This window comes from Charadrius vociferus, unplaced genomic scaffold (assembly GCF_000708025.1).
Source record: "Charadrius vociferus isolate BGI_N301 unplaced genomic scaffold, ASM70802v2 scaffold332, whole genome shotgun sequence".
NCBI lineage: Eukaryota > Metazoa > Chordata > Aves > Charadriiformes > Charadriidae > Charadrius > Charadrius vociferus.
This window is the reverse complement of record NW_009647418.1, coordinates 2395228-2409389: the sequence shown is the minus strand read 5'-3', so window position 1 is coordinate 2409389 and position 14162 is coordinate 2395228. Positions and strand designations below refer to the sequence as shown.

Below are 14162 nucleotides of genomic sequence, written 5' to 3'. Positions count from 1 at the left end.
GCAACGGGGTGCTACAGCCCGGCCGGCACCGAGAGGGACTAGTAGTGTGGCCAGCAGGAGCAGGGCGGGGGTCGCCACCCTGTACTCGGCACTGGGGAGGCCCCACCTCGAGTGCTGTGTTCAGTTTTGGGCCCTTCACGACAAGAAAGACATTGAGGTGGTGGGGCGAGTCCAGAGAAGGGCAACGGAGCTGGTGAGGGGTCTGGAGAACAAGTCTCATGAGGAGTGGCTGCGTGAACTGGGGGTGTTCAGCCTGGAGAAGAGGAGGCTGAGGGGAGACCACCTCGCTCTCTACAGCTCCCTGAAAGGAGGGGGTAGCGAGAGGGGGTCGGTCTCTTCTCCCAAGTAACAGGCGATAGAACAAGAGGAAATGGCCTCAGGTTGTGCCAGGGGAGGTTTAGGATGGATGTTAGGAAAAATTTCTTCACAGAAAGGGTTGTCGAGGATTGGAACAGGCCGCCCAGGGAAGTGATGGAGTCACCATCCCTGGAGATATTTAAAAGACAGGTAGATGTGGTGCTGAGGGACATGGTTTAGTGGTGGTTTTGGCAGTGTTAGGTCGATGGTTGGATTTGATGATGTTAAAGGGCCCTTCCAACCTAGATGATTCTATGAATCTAAGGTGCTTGGAAAGCACGTTCAGATGGAGACTTGTTTGCTCCCCCTGCCCTGTGGAGTTTTTCCTCCATCTCTCTGCCTTTCCTGTGGCTGACACTGCAAATAACCCCTCCTTGGTCCCTCCATGCCACCCTTTTCCTCTCCAGTCACCCTGACATCTCACTTCCTTGTCCAAGGGGTGACCAGTGACAAGTGGCATTCCTCAGGGGTCAGTATTGGGACTGGTACTGTTTAACATCTTTGTCAGCAACATGGCCAGTGGGATCGAGTGCACCCTCAGCAAGTTTTCCAAGGAGACCAAACCATGTGGAGCGGTCAACACGCTGGAGGGAAGGGATGCCGTCCAGAGGGATCTGGACAGGCTTGAGAGGTCCAGCTGTGCAAAGCTCATGAAGTTCCAACAGGCCAAGTGCAAGGTCCTGCAAATGGGTCAGGCCAGTCCCATGCACAACTCCAGGCTAGGCAGAGAACGGACTGAGAGCAGCCCAGAGGAAGACTTGGGGGTGCTGGTTGATGAGAAATTCAAGAGCCGGCAAAGTGTGCTTGCAGCCCAGAAGGCCAACCATTTTTTTCAAGCATTCCTATGCTTAAATGAGATACATCTGTATGCGGGGAACTTTTATATGTACTAATGCTAGCCTATGTATTTTATAACACACACACATAAGAATAAAAATTGTTTATTAAAATAGTCAGGAGGTCATATAGCTCACTCTTCACTATAAATATTAGTTATCTTACAGATAAAACATCAACTATGTTTGTGTAGGAGTGGATTTTTTTTTCATTTTTATTTTTTAACGCGAGCAAGGTTATTTTCCTTCCATTTTTGAACATCTGTTTTTCACTCATCCACGTGATCTTGAAAGTATTCATCCACAAGAGCAGATTTATCTTCTTCACATTCCTGCCAAAAACAACACAAAAAAGGTAAAACCTGACTTTGCTCTAGTGGCTGTTGTCAATTGTTTGTTCTGTGATGTTTTATTTTGGAAACCAACACAGAAACAACATCTAACATGGTTCCATAAAATGTGTAGAAAAACTTTCTGAAAATCAATTTGTTTCTAGAGCTATCGAAATTGTATAGGTCAAAATCTACATCCAGGTATTCTGCCTACTTAAAGAGTACAAAACTGAATTTAAAAAATAGAATAAAAGCACTGGACTTGTTCCTTAGGATTTATGAGCTGAATAATAAAACTAGACAGGGGTTGGAACAGATTTTAACGCAGCAGCCTCCTGTCGTGTATTTTACAGGATAGAATTAATTCCTAATCTCTACCTCATATAGAACACATGGGTTCAACACAGGAATTATCAAAGGAGTTTGAACAGTCAAGTATGAAGAAATCTTAGGGATCTTAATGGTCCTTTCTGACCTCTGAAGTTGAAAATTTTATTATTTTGAAAACCAAAGCATTACTCTTAAACACAACCATTTGGTCAGTCTGTATATGCAAGATGATATTAAAGATTTTCACTTTTGTAGTTGTAAATGAAGACGATAGAAGCATTGTCACTACAAGACTAAACATGGCTTACTTTGAACCACACTAAGGCAACAATTTATTAGCAAGGCAAACAACATATTTATATTACGACTTATATCACAGATCCTTTTTAATTTTTCACCTTATCATTAGAAGTACCTTACCTTTGGTTCTTTAAATTCAAGATCTTCTCCATACTGAATAGTAAAGTCTATGTGCTGCAGAACTATGTTTATACTTTCCTCATCAGAGCGATCAAAAGGTAGAAATCGAACCATACCATAGTCGTCAATCTAGAGAAAGGATTCAAAGGATGTTAGTAAGAAAATGCAGTTAGTTAGTTACTAACTATCCAAATGTTAGTATCAAGAACCTTATGCTCATCTGAAAAAAATAAAAAACTGAGTTAAAACAGGCAAAAAGTTAAATGCTTATGTGCCTGAGAATCTTTTAGATCCTAGCTTTGTTAGTAAGTCTGGAAGGTAACTACATACTTTGGGGGTGTGGGTGGGAGAATTATCATAGTACATTCAATATCTATAACAGCAATGAAGTCAGCACCCATACAACATGGTTTATAAATACTGGACTGCATTTAAGGGTACCAGTTAAAAAGCAATATACCTACCAATCCACATATAGATTTAGTCAATTTTTTAAACATTTTGCTTTTCAATATATTTGTAGAATCTTCAATCATAGAATACATATCTGGATCTAAGTACCTGGGAGAAACAAAGTCATCGTTAACATCGAAAGAATCCACAAAGCAAATAAGTCATTGTGCTTTTGAACAGCTACCAAAACCATCTCTCATTCTGTGATCTGAATGGACAAACTTCGTATCAGGAGAACTTAAAATATTTTAAAGTAGCTTTTTAAAGTATTTTAATATCTCAGATTACAAGTGCTAAGAGAAACAACTGAAGCATTTATTTTCTTTTTGCTAATATACTTGTATGCACAAGAAAGCTTTGAGGAAGACCATGGAGAAAAACTTTTAATTTCATAATTTTAGCACAACTGTAAAAGTAACACATAAGTAATTCGGTATGTTCAGTACAAAAAAACCTGACAGAATCACCTCTGATTTAGGTTTTGAAGTACAGTACCCTGGTGGGCACAGTACCCTGGAATGTCATTCAGAGTGACATAAGTTACTCAAGATAATTATTTACAGAAAAATCCAGAGATACATACAAACATGGAGCTAGCCTTTTGACTCTGACCAAATTGTAAGCATCCTATCCAGGCACTGACTACATTCGATATAAAACAAATGCATCTTCTCCCATTCAAGAAGAGTATGTTTTAGTTGTGGGAAACATTAGAGTGAATTTTGAGCGAAGCTTACCTCAAGATACTACACTACAGAGTATGTCAGGTTTTGGAACTTACTTTTCTATTTCCTTCTTGGCTTTCTTGCTCAGCAAATCCATTTTGGTCATGATGTTAATCTGTGGAATCTCTAAAGATATCATTGCACTGAGTGCTGCCAGAATTCCAGAGATAAACTTAAGGAATATGAAAAAAATGATGTAATTAAGTACAGAAAAACACAATACAATCATGCAGGACACTCTACCACAGACCAAATCTAGCCAATGAATATATGAAAGGCAGACAGGAGGCCAAGTGAGAAGTCCTTATCTCTGCTGGAAAAGGGAGGTGCGGAGCTTCACACCTGCCATCTCATTTCCAGAACCTCAAATCCAGGTCTGCCACTGAAAGGGCCATTACAAAACTCAAAGCCTATCTCAGGATTCTCACTGCTAGACGGGGAAAGTGGCCTGGTCCCTCTCCAGATCTGAGAAAGCTCTCATGGAATCACAGAAAAATTCAGGTTGGAAGGGACTTTTAGAGGTTATCTGGTTCACACAACTGCTCAAACCAGAGCCAGCTGCAAAGTCAGATCGGGTTGCTCTGGGGTTTTGCCCAGTCAAGTTTTGAGTAACTCCAAGAACGTACACTACAAAATCTGTCTGTGCCCCTCTTCCAGTCTGACTGCACTTGCAGTGCAGGATTTTCTTCTTTACATCCAACTGGAATTTTTTTTTTGCTGCAACCTGTGTCCAAGGCAGCTGAAGACAGCAATCAGATCTCCCCTGGCTTAGTGTTCTTTCCTCTGGGCTAAACAAACCCAGCTCCCTAAATTGCTCATATTTCTTGTTCTTTATCCATATGAACTTTTCCTTTTCTTTTTTTTTTTTTTTTACAACAGATTTCAAATGGATACCTTAAAAGATTCCACCATAAACTGAGAGTCCACAAGAAAAACTCCACAGACGCGGAACTCCCACTGCTGAAGCTGCTCCACCAGCTGTTTCATCACGGGCAGATGTGTATAGAGTTCGATCTGACCTAGGGCACACTTAGGATGTTAGTATGTGGAAATGTGAAGCTAACGGGAACCGTTCACAATTATCAGTGATATGGGCATTGCACTTAATATGAATAAAAGCTTATAAAGAAAGCATATTTCTTTTCAGACAACTCTGACTGTATTTGGAGGGGCGTATACTGGAGAAATGAAAAGAAATAGAAGGGGTTTTTCCTCCCTTGACTTCCAATTAGTGTTAGTTAGCAGTTGCCATAGTGTCCCCACACCATATGATGCTATTAGAAGTCAGTGCAGTCACCCAGATTCGCCTGGGACCACGCTCGCGTCTGAAACATTTGAAAGTGACTCTGACAACTGTTAATAATGTGAAAAAAAAAGTGTGAATGATTACAAGCAACAAAAAAGAAGTACCGCAAATTTTATATTGCATACGAAAGATGATACCAAAATGTAGACATTTGTTTACCTGGGCAGTCAAACAATATATAGTCATCCTCCACATGCCCAAGGCTTTCCTCTAGCCAGTTAAAGTTATTGGCAAAGTATTCCATGCAAAACACCAAGCCGCCATTGGGACCAAACCTTAAGGATTCATCTTCCATCACGTCGTCCACTTCGATTAACTCACGGATGTCTGAAACAACAGACAACACCGGGCGGGCTCAGTTCCCGCGTTGACAGCAGTGCCCCGGGCTCTCCGCTGCCCGCTCCCCGCCGCTCACCTGCCATCACCGGGTACCTGAAGAGCTCCGCCGCCGGGTCCAGGTTCACCACCTGCACGGCGCGGCCCAGCGCCTCGCAGTGCTGCACCATGGTGGCGCAGTACGTGCTCTGCAAGGCACACACACGCCTTCAGCGACCGCCCTTGCCGCTGTCGCCTCCCCCCCCGCCACCGCCGCCACTGCTCGACATCCCCCCTCTCCCCGCCTCACCTTCCCGCTGCCCGCCGGGCCCATCACCAGCTGCGCGTACCGAGGCATGGCGGCGGGCGGGCCCGCGGCGAAGCGGCGGAAATTGGCCGCTCCGGCGCCCCGTAGCCCGCCTGGTCACGTGCCGCGAGTAAGCCAATGGCGCGCAGGCTGGAGTGAGGGCGTACCCCCCTCCTCGGTACGGCGAGCCGGCGGGCTCAAACCGCGCGCCCCCCCTCCCGTCACGCCCGGCTCTCGCGAGACGGTGGCGGGGCGGGGGAGGGCGCACGTGCTGCGCGGTGTGGGAGAGGAGCCACCGCCACCGGAGGAGGAGGAACCGCCGCCGCCTCCCCACCACCGCGGCCTGAGGGGCCTCCCGGGTAATGCCGCGCCGCTGCCGCCCCTGGGCTCCCCCGCCCCTTCTTGCGGGAGCCACGCTCCGCCGCCGCCCCGTCCCAGCGGCGGGTGGCCTGCCCCGGCGTCCTCGGCCTCCCCCCCGGCCAACAGCATCCTTCCTCTCAGCTCGGACACCCTCCCTCTGCCTCTCCTCCCGTACCGCGGCTCTGTCTCCCCTCGCCGTGATTCCCCTCGCCTCTTGTACCTCAGCATCCTCCCCCCTCAGGTACCCGGCGCCCTCCTTTCCCTCAGCCCTGACCCCATCCCACCGTGGCAGGGATCCCCCATCACCTCTGGTACCTCAGCACCCTTTTCCTTCCCCCCGACCTGCCCTCTCTTTTACCTCCTACTACTCAGCGCCCTCCCTCCCCTATTTGGGCTCTCCATGGGTACTCCAGCATCCTTCCCCTCGCTAGGACCCTCTGCCGCCTTTCCCTGTGGTCCCCTACCGGAACCCCACCGTCTCTGGAGCCCTGGCCTTTCCCCTCAGCTCTCTTCACTGCCCAGGCACAGCTTGTACAGCATCCTGGCTCTTGAGTCTTCCATATACCTATTCTGCCCACTCCCACGTTCCTGGGAGACTTCTTATGCATTGCCCCTTCCCTGTTGAATCCTGTTTTCGAAGACCCTGGCCTTAAAATGCATGTATGTAAAGCATTACTAATTATATTAGCGGGTTGAGTTTGATTTGCTTGTTTTGTGATGTTTGGGTTTATTTTTGCCAGTGTCCCAGGATCAGATTGTAACTTTTCAGACCCTGATTTAAATGACCACTTTTCTTTGCGAGTGTACTGGCAGTACCTCCCCTTACTTCCCCAGTGCACCTACTGTTCATGTGTCATTGATTTAACAAGATGCTTCATATTTTGCTTAACCGAGTATGTTCTGTAATTCCCCATGTTGTTCTTGCAGGTCTGTCTTTATTTTACACTGCATTTTGTGGCACTTTGGATTTTTTTCCCCTTACGTGTTAGAATTCCGTACTGTTTGGTATCTTTTGCAGCCATATTACCCATATTTTTTCATTATGTCTTGACTCCTATTTTTTTCTCTCTGATCTCTCCTGCCCTTCTTATGATTGTACCTATTTTCTCTGGATTTGTCCATCTCTAGGATTCTTGTTAAGTTGGGAAGGATGTGACGAACTCTAACGCAGAACTTAGGTCCTGATTCTTTCATTCTGTGACCTCCAGGCTTGTGACATGGCCACAGATGTAGCTGAGCCTGTGGTCCCTGACTGCAGAGGAGACATAAGGAGCGGTGCCAGGTCAGATGCCGACTATCCTCTTCGGGTTCTCTACTGCGGAGGCAAGTGCTGAAAGGGCAGTTGTTCACGATTCTTACAATGTGCTGTTGGTGAGGTCAGCCTAGCAGAGAGAATGAGAGAATCAGAGATTTTCTTCTCCTCAGTTTTTATCGAGAAGCTAGACTGTGGACAGCTTGACCTTTCTGATTGTCTTTCTGAAATAGCTTGTGTTGTGTGTTTTATTTGAAGCATTTCTGGTGAAATGTAGGGGTCTTCCCTCTGAGAGCTGGAAGTACTAACTGTGTAAAAGAAGTGTGAGTGCTGCTCGGCCTGTGAACTGTTGAGCAGAGATCTCCTGCAGAAAGCCAGTAAACTCTTTGGCACAGAAAAGGCCTCTGCAGATTAGTATGACAATAAGGAAAAAAGTTAGAATTCATGAAAGTGATCATTGCACTGTGTTTAGAATTACTCTTTACTCATTACATTTGTAGTTACGCGGATGAAATTTAAAGGGAAGTAAATAATCTTGACAAGTATGTTTTTAGATAGGTATGTTGTTTTGCTTTGGGCTTGAATACAGCTGCAGGGGATTAGGAAATAATCCCTGTTGTGTGTGAAAGTCTGCACGATTGGTTTTTGGGTTTGTTCTGGGGCCGACCCCTCTTCTGAACGTTGGCGGCTTTTGGAAAAAGGAAAGATAACCAAATTATGTGGTAATTTATTAGGTATATCTTTTACCTCAGGTAGAACTGGTGTTTCTTTCTGTAACTTTGCCCAAAGCTGTAGGCATCTCCTTCCCTTCCTTCATTAACTGACTGCTCTTGTTGTGATAGTTTTATCCTAATGCAGAGCGTGTGAGCAAATGAGGAATGAGAGAAGAATTGCAATGTGGAGTGGTATCAATAAAGTAACCTTTTGAGTCAATGTGTGGTTATAACCAGAAGTTGTGATATAAGAGGTCATCTCTGACTTTGACTTTAACATACCATTTTGAATTTAACGCTAAGGCTGTAAGTGGAGAACTTCTTTTTGTAATCTATTCTTTTTTTTTCCCCCTCCCTTCTTTCTCCAGTCTGTTCATTGCCAACAGAGGTGAGTTAATTTTTTTGTTGTCTGAGTTTCTTCTTTCTGTCCTATGATTCCTGACTATGATGATTCTTTCTGATCTTTTCTGGCTTTTCTTAATTGTGGAGGTTCTGTGCTTCAGCCACTGTCCTCTTTAGGATGACATGATGTTTCTTATGTGCTAGTATAGTATTTCTATTCAGTCATCTTAAGAAGAAATGGCTGAGCTGAATTGCAAATATATTTTGGTGTGTGTATGTGACATATTTTGTAGTTACTCTGCTAACAACCTTCCTATACCATTTCTTCTCTAGTACTGCGAATACATGCCTGATGTGACTAAATGCAGACAATGGTTAGAAAAGAATTTTCCAGATGAGTTTGCAAAACTTACAGTAGGTAAGAATCTTTTCTATTTTCTAACTGATATGTGCCCTTAGACATATTTAGAAATCTTTGAGCTTGTCCAATTCTCATCTCTTCCCTTTTCCCGCTGTATCAAGCGTGAAAGTTAATCATTTTGTTAGGAGTCTGTCATGCTTCTGGATGCTGTGAAACTATGTTTGATAATGTCAGAAAGCACTGAATACTACTGAAACTACACGTTGTTTAATGTTTGAGCTTTCATAAGGTTCCTACTGTAACCAGTCATCCATGTACTTGTTTCCCATCAAAGTTTGTTTATTGGATTCTATGTCTGTACAGTCTACTGTGGATGGCTGGAGGAAGGGTCATTAATAATAGGGAACTTGCTGATTTGCATTTGGAATTTCAATATTCACGCTATCATTAATTTCTGTCTCTTTGTAGAAATTGTGTGAAGAGACTTTATTGAAACTGTAACTGTATCTTTGAGCTAAGGCTTTTCTGAAGTCTAGTTTGCATAAGTACTACAGTGAAGATGTAACACGCATCAGTCAAGAGGCTGCTGCAGTTAAACAAAGAGTTTATGGATTTAGGAAAATATCACTGTACCTTACTTCCTGTTCCTGCAAGGCTGTGTTGTCTGACCACTAATTTTGTTCTCTTTCTTTTCCCCACTACTTTCTGATGTATGTAAGAAAATTCACCTAAACAGGAAGCTGGGGTTGGAGAAGGCCAAGGAACTGTGGGAGAAGAAGAGGAGAAGAAGAAGCAAAAGAGAGGCAAGGTCTAAATAGTTGATTGCGGTACCAATTTATAAGCAGTTTGGGGCATCCCTTTCTCTCCGCTGGTCTGGACTATGGCACTGTTTCCTTGTGTTTTGTTTGTTAGCTACGCTTTGCCTCTGCACAAAAGATACCAAATACCTTTCTTCCAGTGGCGGCAGAGTTAGTGCGGTGATATACGCTGATGGAAGAATTGGATGGTAATAGTAGCAAGTGAAAGATGACCTGCATCATGCATCTCATTGTTCCTGTCATTGCTGCTGCACTTACTCAGGGAGTAATTCTTCTCAACCTAAAATCACCTGGCATGCCTCCCAGAATACTTGTTTCTGCCCTGTTTAACAGCAGTTTATAGGTTGCTTGCAGAGTAGAACAAAGACTGCTTTCCTCTGTTAAAGCCTCATGACACTGCTTTTGCCTTTTTCCTTCCACCCCTCCTCTGTATTCATGTAACAGGATTTGGGTTTATGCTTTTTAACATTATCATCTATTTCTCTGTTAGCAGCCATGTCTCTTCCCAGCAATACTAATGAGAAACACTTTCAAAAAACCTCTTTGGAAGATATAAAATACATGAAAAAAGTTTAAAAAATTAAACACACTTTTATCTTCTATTATTGGAGTTCTTTCTGCTTAATTAATTAACTAATTTATTTTCCATCATAAGTCAGAATGCTGGGGTTGTTAATACGCATTTACCTGTGGAGCGTCAGTTGTGTCTGTAGTGCTTTAGAAATGATGGTTAATAGCCCAGTAAGAGTAAGGTTTTAAGCCACATGTCACTGCAGATGTTTTATTTTTGTGTCTTGGTAACCAGTTATGTTTACCTTGTCAGTAGGCTATGAGTAGTGAGAATAATAATTTATGTTCCATAGCTTGGATGCTTTTCCCAGAGAGTTCAGGACATTTTCTTTCAACATTTATTTATTGTGTAAGGTGGTATGGTTAGTTTTCAGTCTGTTGTTTGGTTCTAAAATAATAGTGTTTAAAATGTTTAGGGATTTTCTCCTAGAATCTAAAGTTCCTTGGAAACTTACAGTATGGTGTTAAGTATGATGATATAAGATTGAATGTAAGAGAGAGGGTGAGGAAAAACAGGCAAAAACTTACCAAGACACTGCAGAAATTTACTGTCTTAGATTTCAGATATCAATTTATAGTAATGTAGAATTGAAAGCGCTGCATGTTAGAAAAAGTAGTCACAAGGGGTAGTTTGCTCGTTATAAATTCTTCAGGTTTTCATGCTGAGAAAGCTCAAGAACATGAAACTTTGGTTACTTTGGAGTCACTCAATTACTGTACAGAAAGTTAACCAAGATCTTAATCTGACTTGAAGAATCTTAACAAGTAGAATATATCTTTTGCGTGCTTTACTCAGACTAATAAAGGCCTGATATGTGAAGTGTTCCCTCAGGTTGGCCTAGAAACAGACAGTAAGAAAGAAGATGTTAATTCATGTGGAAGTTTGGCAGTCAGCTACTGTAGCTGGCTTCTCTTTCAGAGGCGTGATGTTTTCTGCTAGCTCATCTATAGATACACGGTTCATACTGGGGTCGTGCATGGATACCTAGAACTTAATCTGCTGTTTAACCCAGCAGCTATAATAGGCACGTCATCAGGGCCTCAGTAAACGGGCATGAGTAAGTTGCTTTGCCTTGGACACAAACCCTGAGGACATTAAACTCATGAAAAACATAAAAGTAACAGTTTGTTTGTAGGATTGCAACCAAAGAACAATTTCTGAAAGAGAGGTTAAATGTAGACCAAGTGCAGTGATTAGTAAAGCATGGGGAAAACCCCTTTTTTGATAATTAATGCACATTTGACGTCTGTGTATTGTTATTTCTTGTAATATTGAGGTTTGATGACATGGGACCTTTCTTAAATAATAAAAAAACACCAATGTGAGACAACTAATGTGAAAAATACATTTTTGTTTAGCAACACTGATGGGTAGATAACAGTTTCTTTGTTTATAGGAATGAAATCTGACCTTATATGCTTTTTTTCTTTAAGTGTGACATCATTTAACTAATTATGTAACCTTATACTCTGCTTTAAAGGTGGAAGAGGTCAGATAAAACAGAAAAAGAAGACTGTACCACAGAAAGTTACAATAGCTAAAATTCCTAGAGCGAAGAAAAAATATGTCACAAGAGTATGTGGCCTTGCAACATTTGGTGAGTTGACTTTTGTTATGTAGGTTTTTGTTGGTTTTAGTTGTGCTTGCCTTTAACCTCGTGATGTTTCTTCTGATTGTACTACATTGAGTGATCCAATTCCATCTGTGTGAGGTGAAAGTCCCAAGGTGCTTTTAGCAGTTCCAAAGCATGCCAAAGGTACACTGACTTCCCTCAGTGACAGATCAGTAAAGTCCTTATTTCCACAGTGTTCGCAAACAAATAGGGTTATGGGATTTTTGAAACAGGGCTTCCCATAGCAGTCTGCTTGTTAGGCTTCAGAGTAGTCTATTGTCTTTAATTATAAACATGTTTATTTTCAAGAAGTTTCTTATTTCCATCAAACCTGTAAATATGTTATTGACAATTAATTTTATGTATTCTTGAGACTGATTAAGTAAGGCTTCAACTGCCTTTCTAGTAAGGCAGTCAAATTATTACCAAAGTACACTAACAATGCTGTCCTACATAGCTTTGGTTCAGCTACAAACAGCCACTTGGTGTTTATAACATCTTCACACATAGATCAGGAATTCTGTTAAAAAGGTAAGTTTTAACCTTGGTTGTATTAACGAGATGTTACATATTTCCTGCATGAGCATATTGTCGGTCTTGAGGGATCAGTAAATGCGCTAGCTTGATCTGAAGTGGGTCTGTATCTTTGTGCTGGGAGCCAATCTCAAATATTGTTGAGACATGTTTCTGAAAAGAACATACTGAAGCACTCCTATGGAAAAACTTCTGAATAACTTCCAGAGTTATTGAAGAACTGGAGGGGCTTTTTAATCAGTTCTGCATGTGCTTTTCTGGTGAGCGTGTGTAGCATAGACCTGCGTAAACAGAATGTGGAGAGGACATTCACCGGTCTTTTTGGCTTGAAGAGTTTGCTAGATTTGTAGAGTCAGTTATTTTGTATGTAAACAACTTTTGCTTTCAATGGAAATTGTGGCAAAATTTTAACTGTAAACTGCCACTAGTTTTTCAACGGTTAAAACAAGATTTTGGTTTTAAACTTGAGAAAATACTTGTGTGAAATGATTGTACTTAAACTGTCCATTTTCCCGTCAACAGAAATTGATCTTAAGGAAGCACAAAGGTTTTTTGCTCAGAAATTTTCCTGCGGTGCCTCAGTAACAGGAGAAGACGAAATCATCATTCAGGGGGATTTTACAGATGACATTATCGATGTAATCCAGGAGAAATGGCCTGAGGTAATAAACCCTTTCTTCTGTCAGCACTCTAGTTTTCCACAGTAGCCTGTGACTTTCCAATAATTTTGAAAAACAGTTTCATCTTTGGCAGCACAAACTGTTGCACAAAAATAAAAGACCAGTTGTTGTGTTCCCACCTGTGAATGACTAGGTTAAGGAGTGATTAAACTTGAAGTTGAATGTTGTTTCCATTGTCCAAGAAACATTAACTCCCGAAACATGTAGTGCTGTTACTGTGGATACATCAGTGAGGAAGGCATGTCGGAGTAAGTTCAGCTCCAGCTGTCAAATATCTGTGGCTTCTGTGTGACCGTTTCTTAACGGTGAATTCTTAAGTATTCTTACATTGCCATCCTATTTTTCAAAATCTCTTAAAACATTGCAAAATTGAAAAAAACAAACAAACAAACAAAAACGAAACAGAAAAATCCCAAACCACACACTTGTGCTTCAGAAGAAGAGATTGGCTAATTTTGGGTTAGACTGAAATGTCGATGGTTGAGAGGCTTGGTTGTGCTGCTGTAATCACAAGCGCTTTCTTTGACTCTCCCTTGTGCTGGTGTTCCCCGATGGTAGTTCTTTCTGAAATAGCTCTGTGGGCTTGTCTTTATTCAGAGCCCCACACGCTCGGCTCTGTCCTATAGGTACGTGTCACTCGCATAGAATTTACAGCAGGGAATCTCGGATGGTTCTATATACTTCTCCCACACTTCATTACATGTACAGTGGTGAATGTTGAGTGAGACATGTAAGAAGAAAATATACTTACTATGCTGTGTTTTGGCTTTTTTTTTTTTTTTCCCCTCTAGGTGGATGATGATAGCATTGAAGATCTTGGAGAAGTCAAGAAGTGATAGTGAAAGACTACCTTTATTTAATTATATGGTTATAAACGATGTAGCCAAAGTGGGGCTTCTAAATCCATTTGCTCTGCAGTGAAACTGTGGAGAACCCATATCCTTGGCATTTTCACTGTTCTGTATAGGCTGCTTGGGTTGGTTTTTTTGTTGTTGTGGTATTTGCCAAAGTTAAATTGGGGTTCTATCATGCTTACGCATGAAGTAGATTTAAATAAAATTACTGTTCCTCACTGAATACAGTTTCTGTTTTCTTTACAGCTACTTTCCTTTAACATTCTTACAGGATAATAATAATTTAAGTCATAAAAAGTTTATTTTTTGTTTGCTGTTGTGTCTGCTGAACTTCAGTAAGGCATGTGGCTATTGTACAGAACTCAAACTTCTCATTTACCTGCATAATATCTTAGAAATCAGAATGGGACAAATACTTTAAAGGTTTTCTAACAATTAAAGGAAAATGCATCTTGAAGCGGTCAGGCAGTTGGAGTAGGTGATGGTTGTAGGTCCCTTCCAGCTGAACTATTTTATTTTATTAAGTGGAAACACTGAGTAATATGTGAATGTGTCTGAAACATTTAGCTTGTTTTCATAATTCCAAATGAACGCTTAACCCAGCTGGTCCTCAAGGTGAGGCAATTTTAGTGGCTTTATGCTTTTAGCATACTGCTAGTTCAAGAGTGGTAGTAATTAACACAA

At 41.9% G+C, this 14162-nt stretch overlaps 2 protein-coding genes across 4 annotated transcripts; one reads left to right on the top strand and one right to left on the bottom strand.

Moving 5' to 3' along the window:
- Nucleotides 1-1286: 1286 nt before the first annotated feature.
- On the bottom strand, nucleotides 1287-5487 carry GPN3 (GPN-loop GTPase 3). 3 transcript variants are annotated; one of them, XM_009880275.1, is made up of 8 exons: nucleotides 5385-5487; nucleotides 5175-5283; nucleotides 4919-5086; nucleotides 4348-4472; nucleotides 3510-3625; nucleotides 2740-2836; nucleotides 2276-2404; nucleotides 1287-1525 (listed from the first exon to the last, which is right to left on the bottom strand). In XM_009880275.1, exons 1-8 carry the CDS (start codon nucleotides 5430-5432, stop codon nucleotides 1463-1465), a joined length of 855 nt encoding a protein of 284 aa, XP_009878577.1. In that variant the 5' UTR covers nucleotides 5433-5487; the 3' UTR covers nucleotides 1287-1462. The 3 variants fall into 3 exon arrangements, with proteins under 3 accessions (XP_009878577.1, XP_009878576.1, XP_009878578.1); XM_009880274.1 differs by having other exon boundaries at nucleotides 5355-5437; XM_009880276.1 differs by lacking the exon at nucleotides 4919-5086 and having other exon boundaries at nucleotides 5385-5437.
- Nucleotides 5488-5717: 230 nt separating this feature from the next.
- On the top strand, nucleotides 5718-13701 carry DENR (density-regulated protein). Its single transcript, XM_009880273.1, has 8 exons — nucleotides 5718-5740; nucleotides 6950-7064; nucleotides 8075-8094; nucleotides 8382-8466; nucleotides 9129-9212; nucleotides 11279-11395; nucleotides 12467-12606; nucleotides 13416-13701. Exons 2-8 carry the CDS (start codon nucleotides 6959-6961, stop codon nucleotides 13458-13460), a joined length of 597 nt encoding a protein of 198 aa, XP_009878575.1. The 5' UTR covers nucleotides 5718-5740; nucleotides 6950-6958; the 3' UTR covers nucleotides 13461-13701.
- Nucleotides 13702-14162: the final 461 nt, after the last annotated feature.

Excerpts from the sequence above, each read along its gene's own strand:
- DENR (XM_009880273.1), top strand. The coding sequence starts at position 6,959 with ATGGCCACAGATGTAGCTGAGCCTGTGGTCCCTGACTGCAGAGGAGAC. Across the intron at positions 7,065-8,074 it reads TCGGGTTCTCTACTGCGGAG|TCTGTTCATTGCCAACAGAG; the intron begins GCAAGTGCTGAA and ends TTCTTTCTCCAG. Across the intron at positions 8,095-8,381 it reads TCTGTTCATTGCCAACAGAG|TACTGCGAATACATGCCTGA; the intron begins GTGAGTTAATTT and ends TTTCTTCTCTAG.
- GPN3 (XM_009880274.1), bottom strand. The coding sequence starts at position 5,432 with ATGCCTCGGTACGCGCAGCTGGTGATGGGCCCGGCGGGCAGCGGGAAG. Across the intron at positions 4,473-4,918 it reads TATATTGTTTGACTGCCCAG|GTCAGATCGAACTCTATACA; the intron begins GTAAACAAATGT and ends AGTGTGCCCTAG. Across the intron at positions 2,405-2,739 it reads CTAAATCTATATGTGGATTG|ATTGACGACTATGGTATGGT; the intron begins GTAGGTATATTG and ends TCCTTTCTCTAG.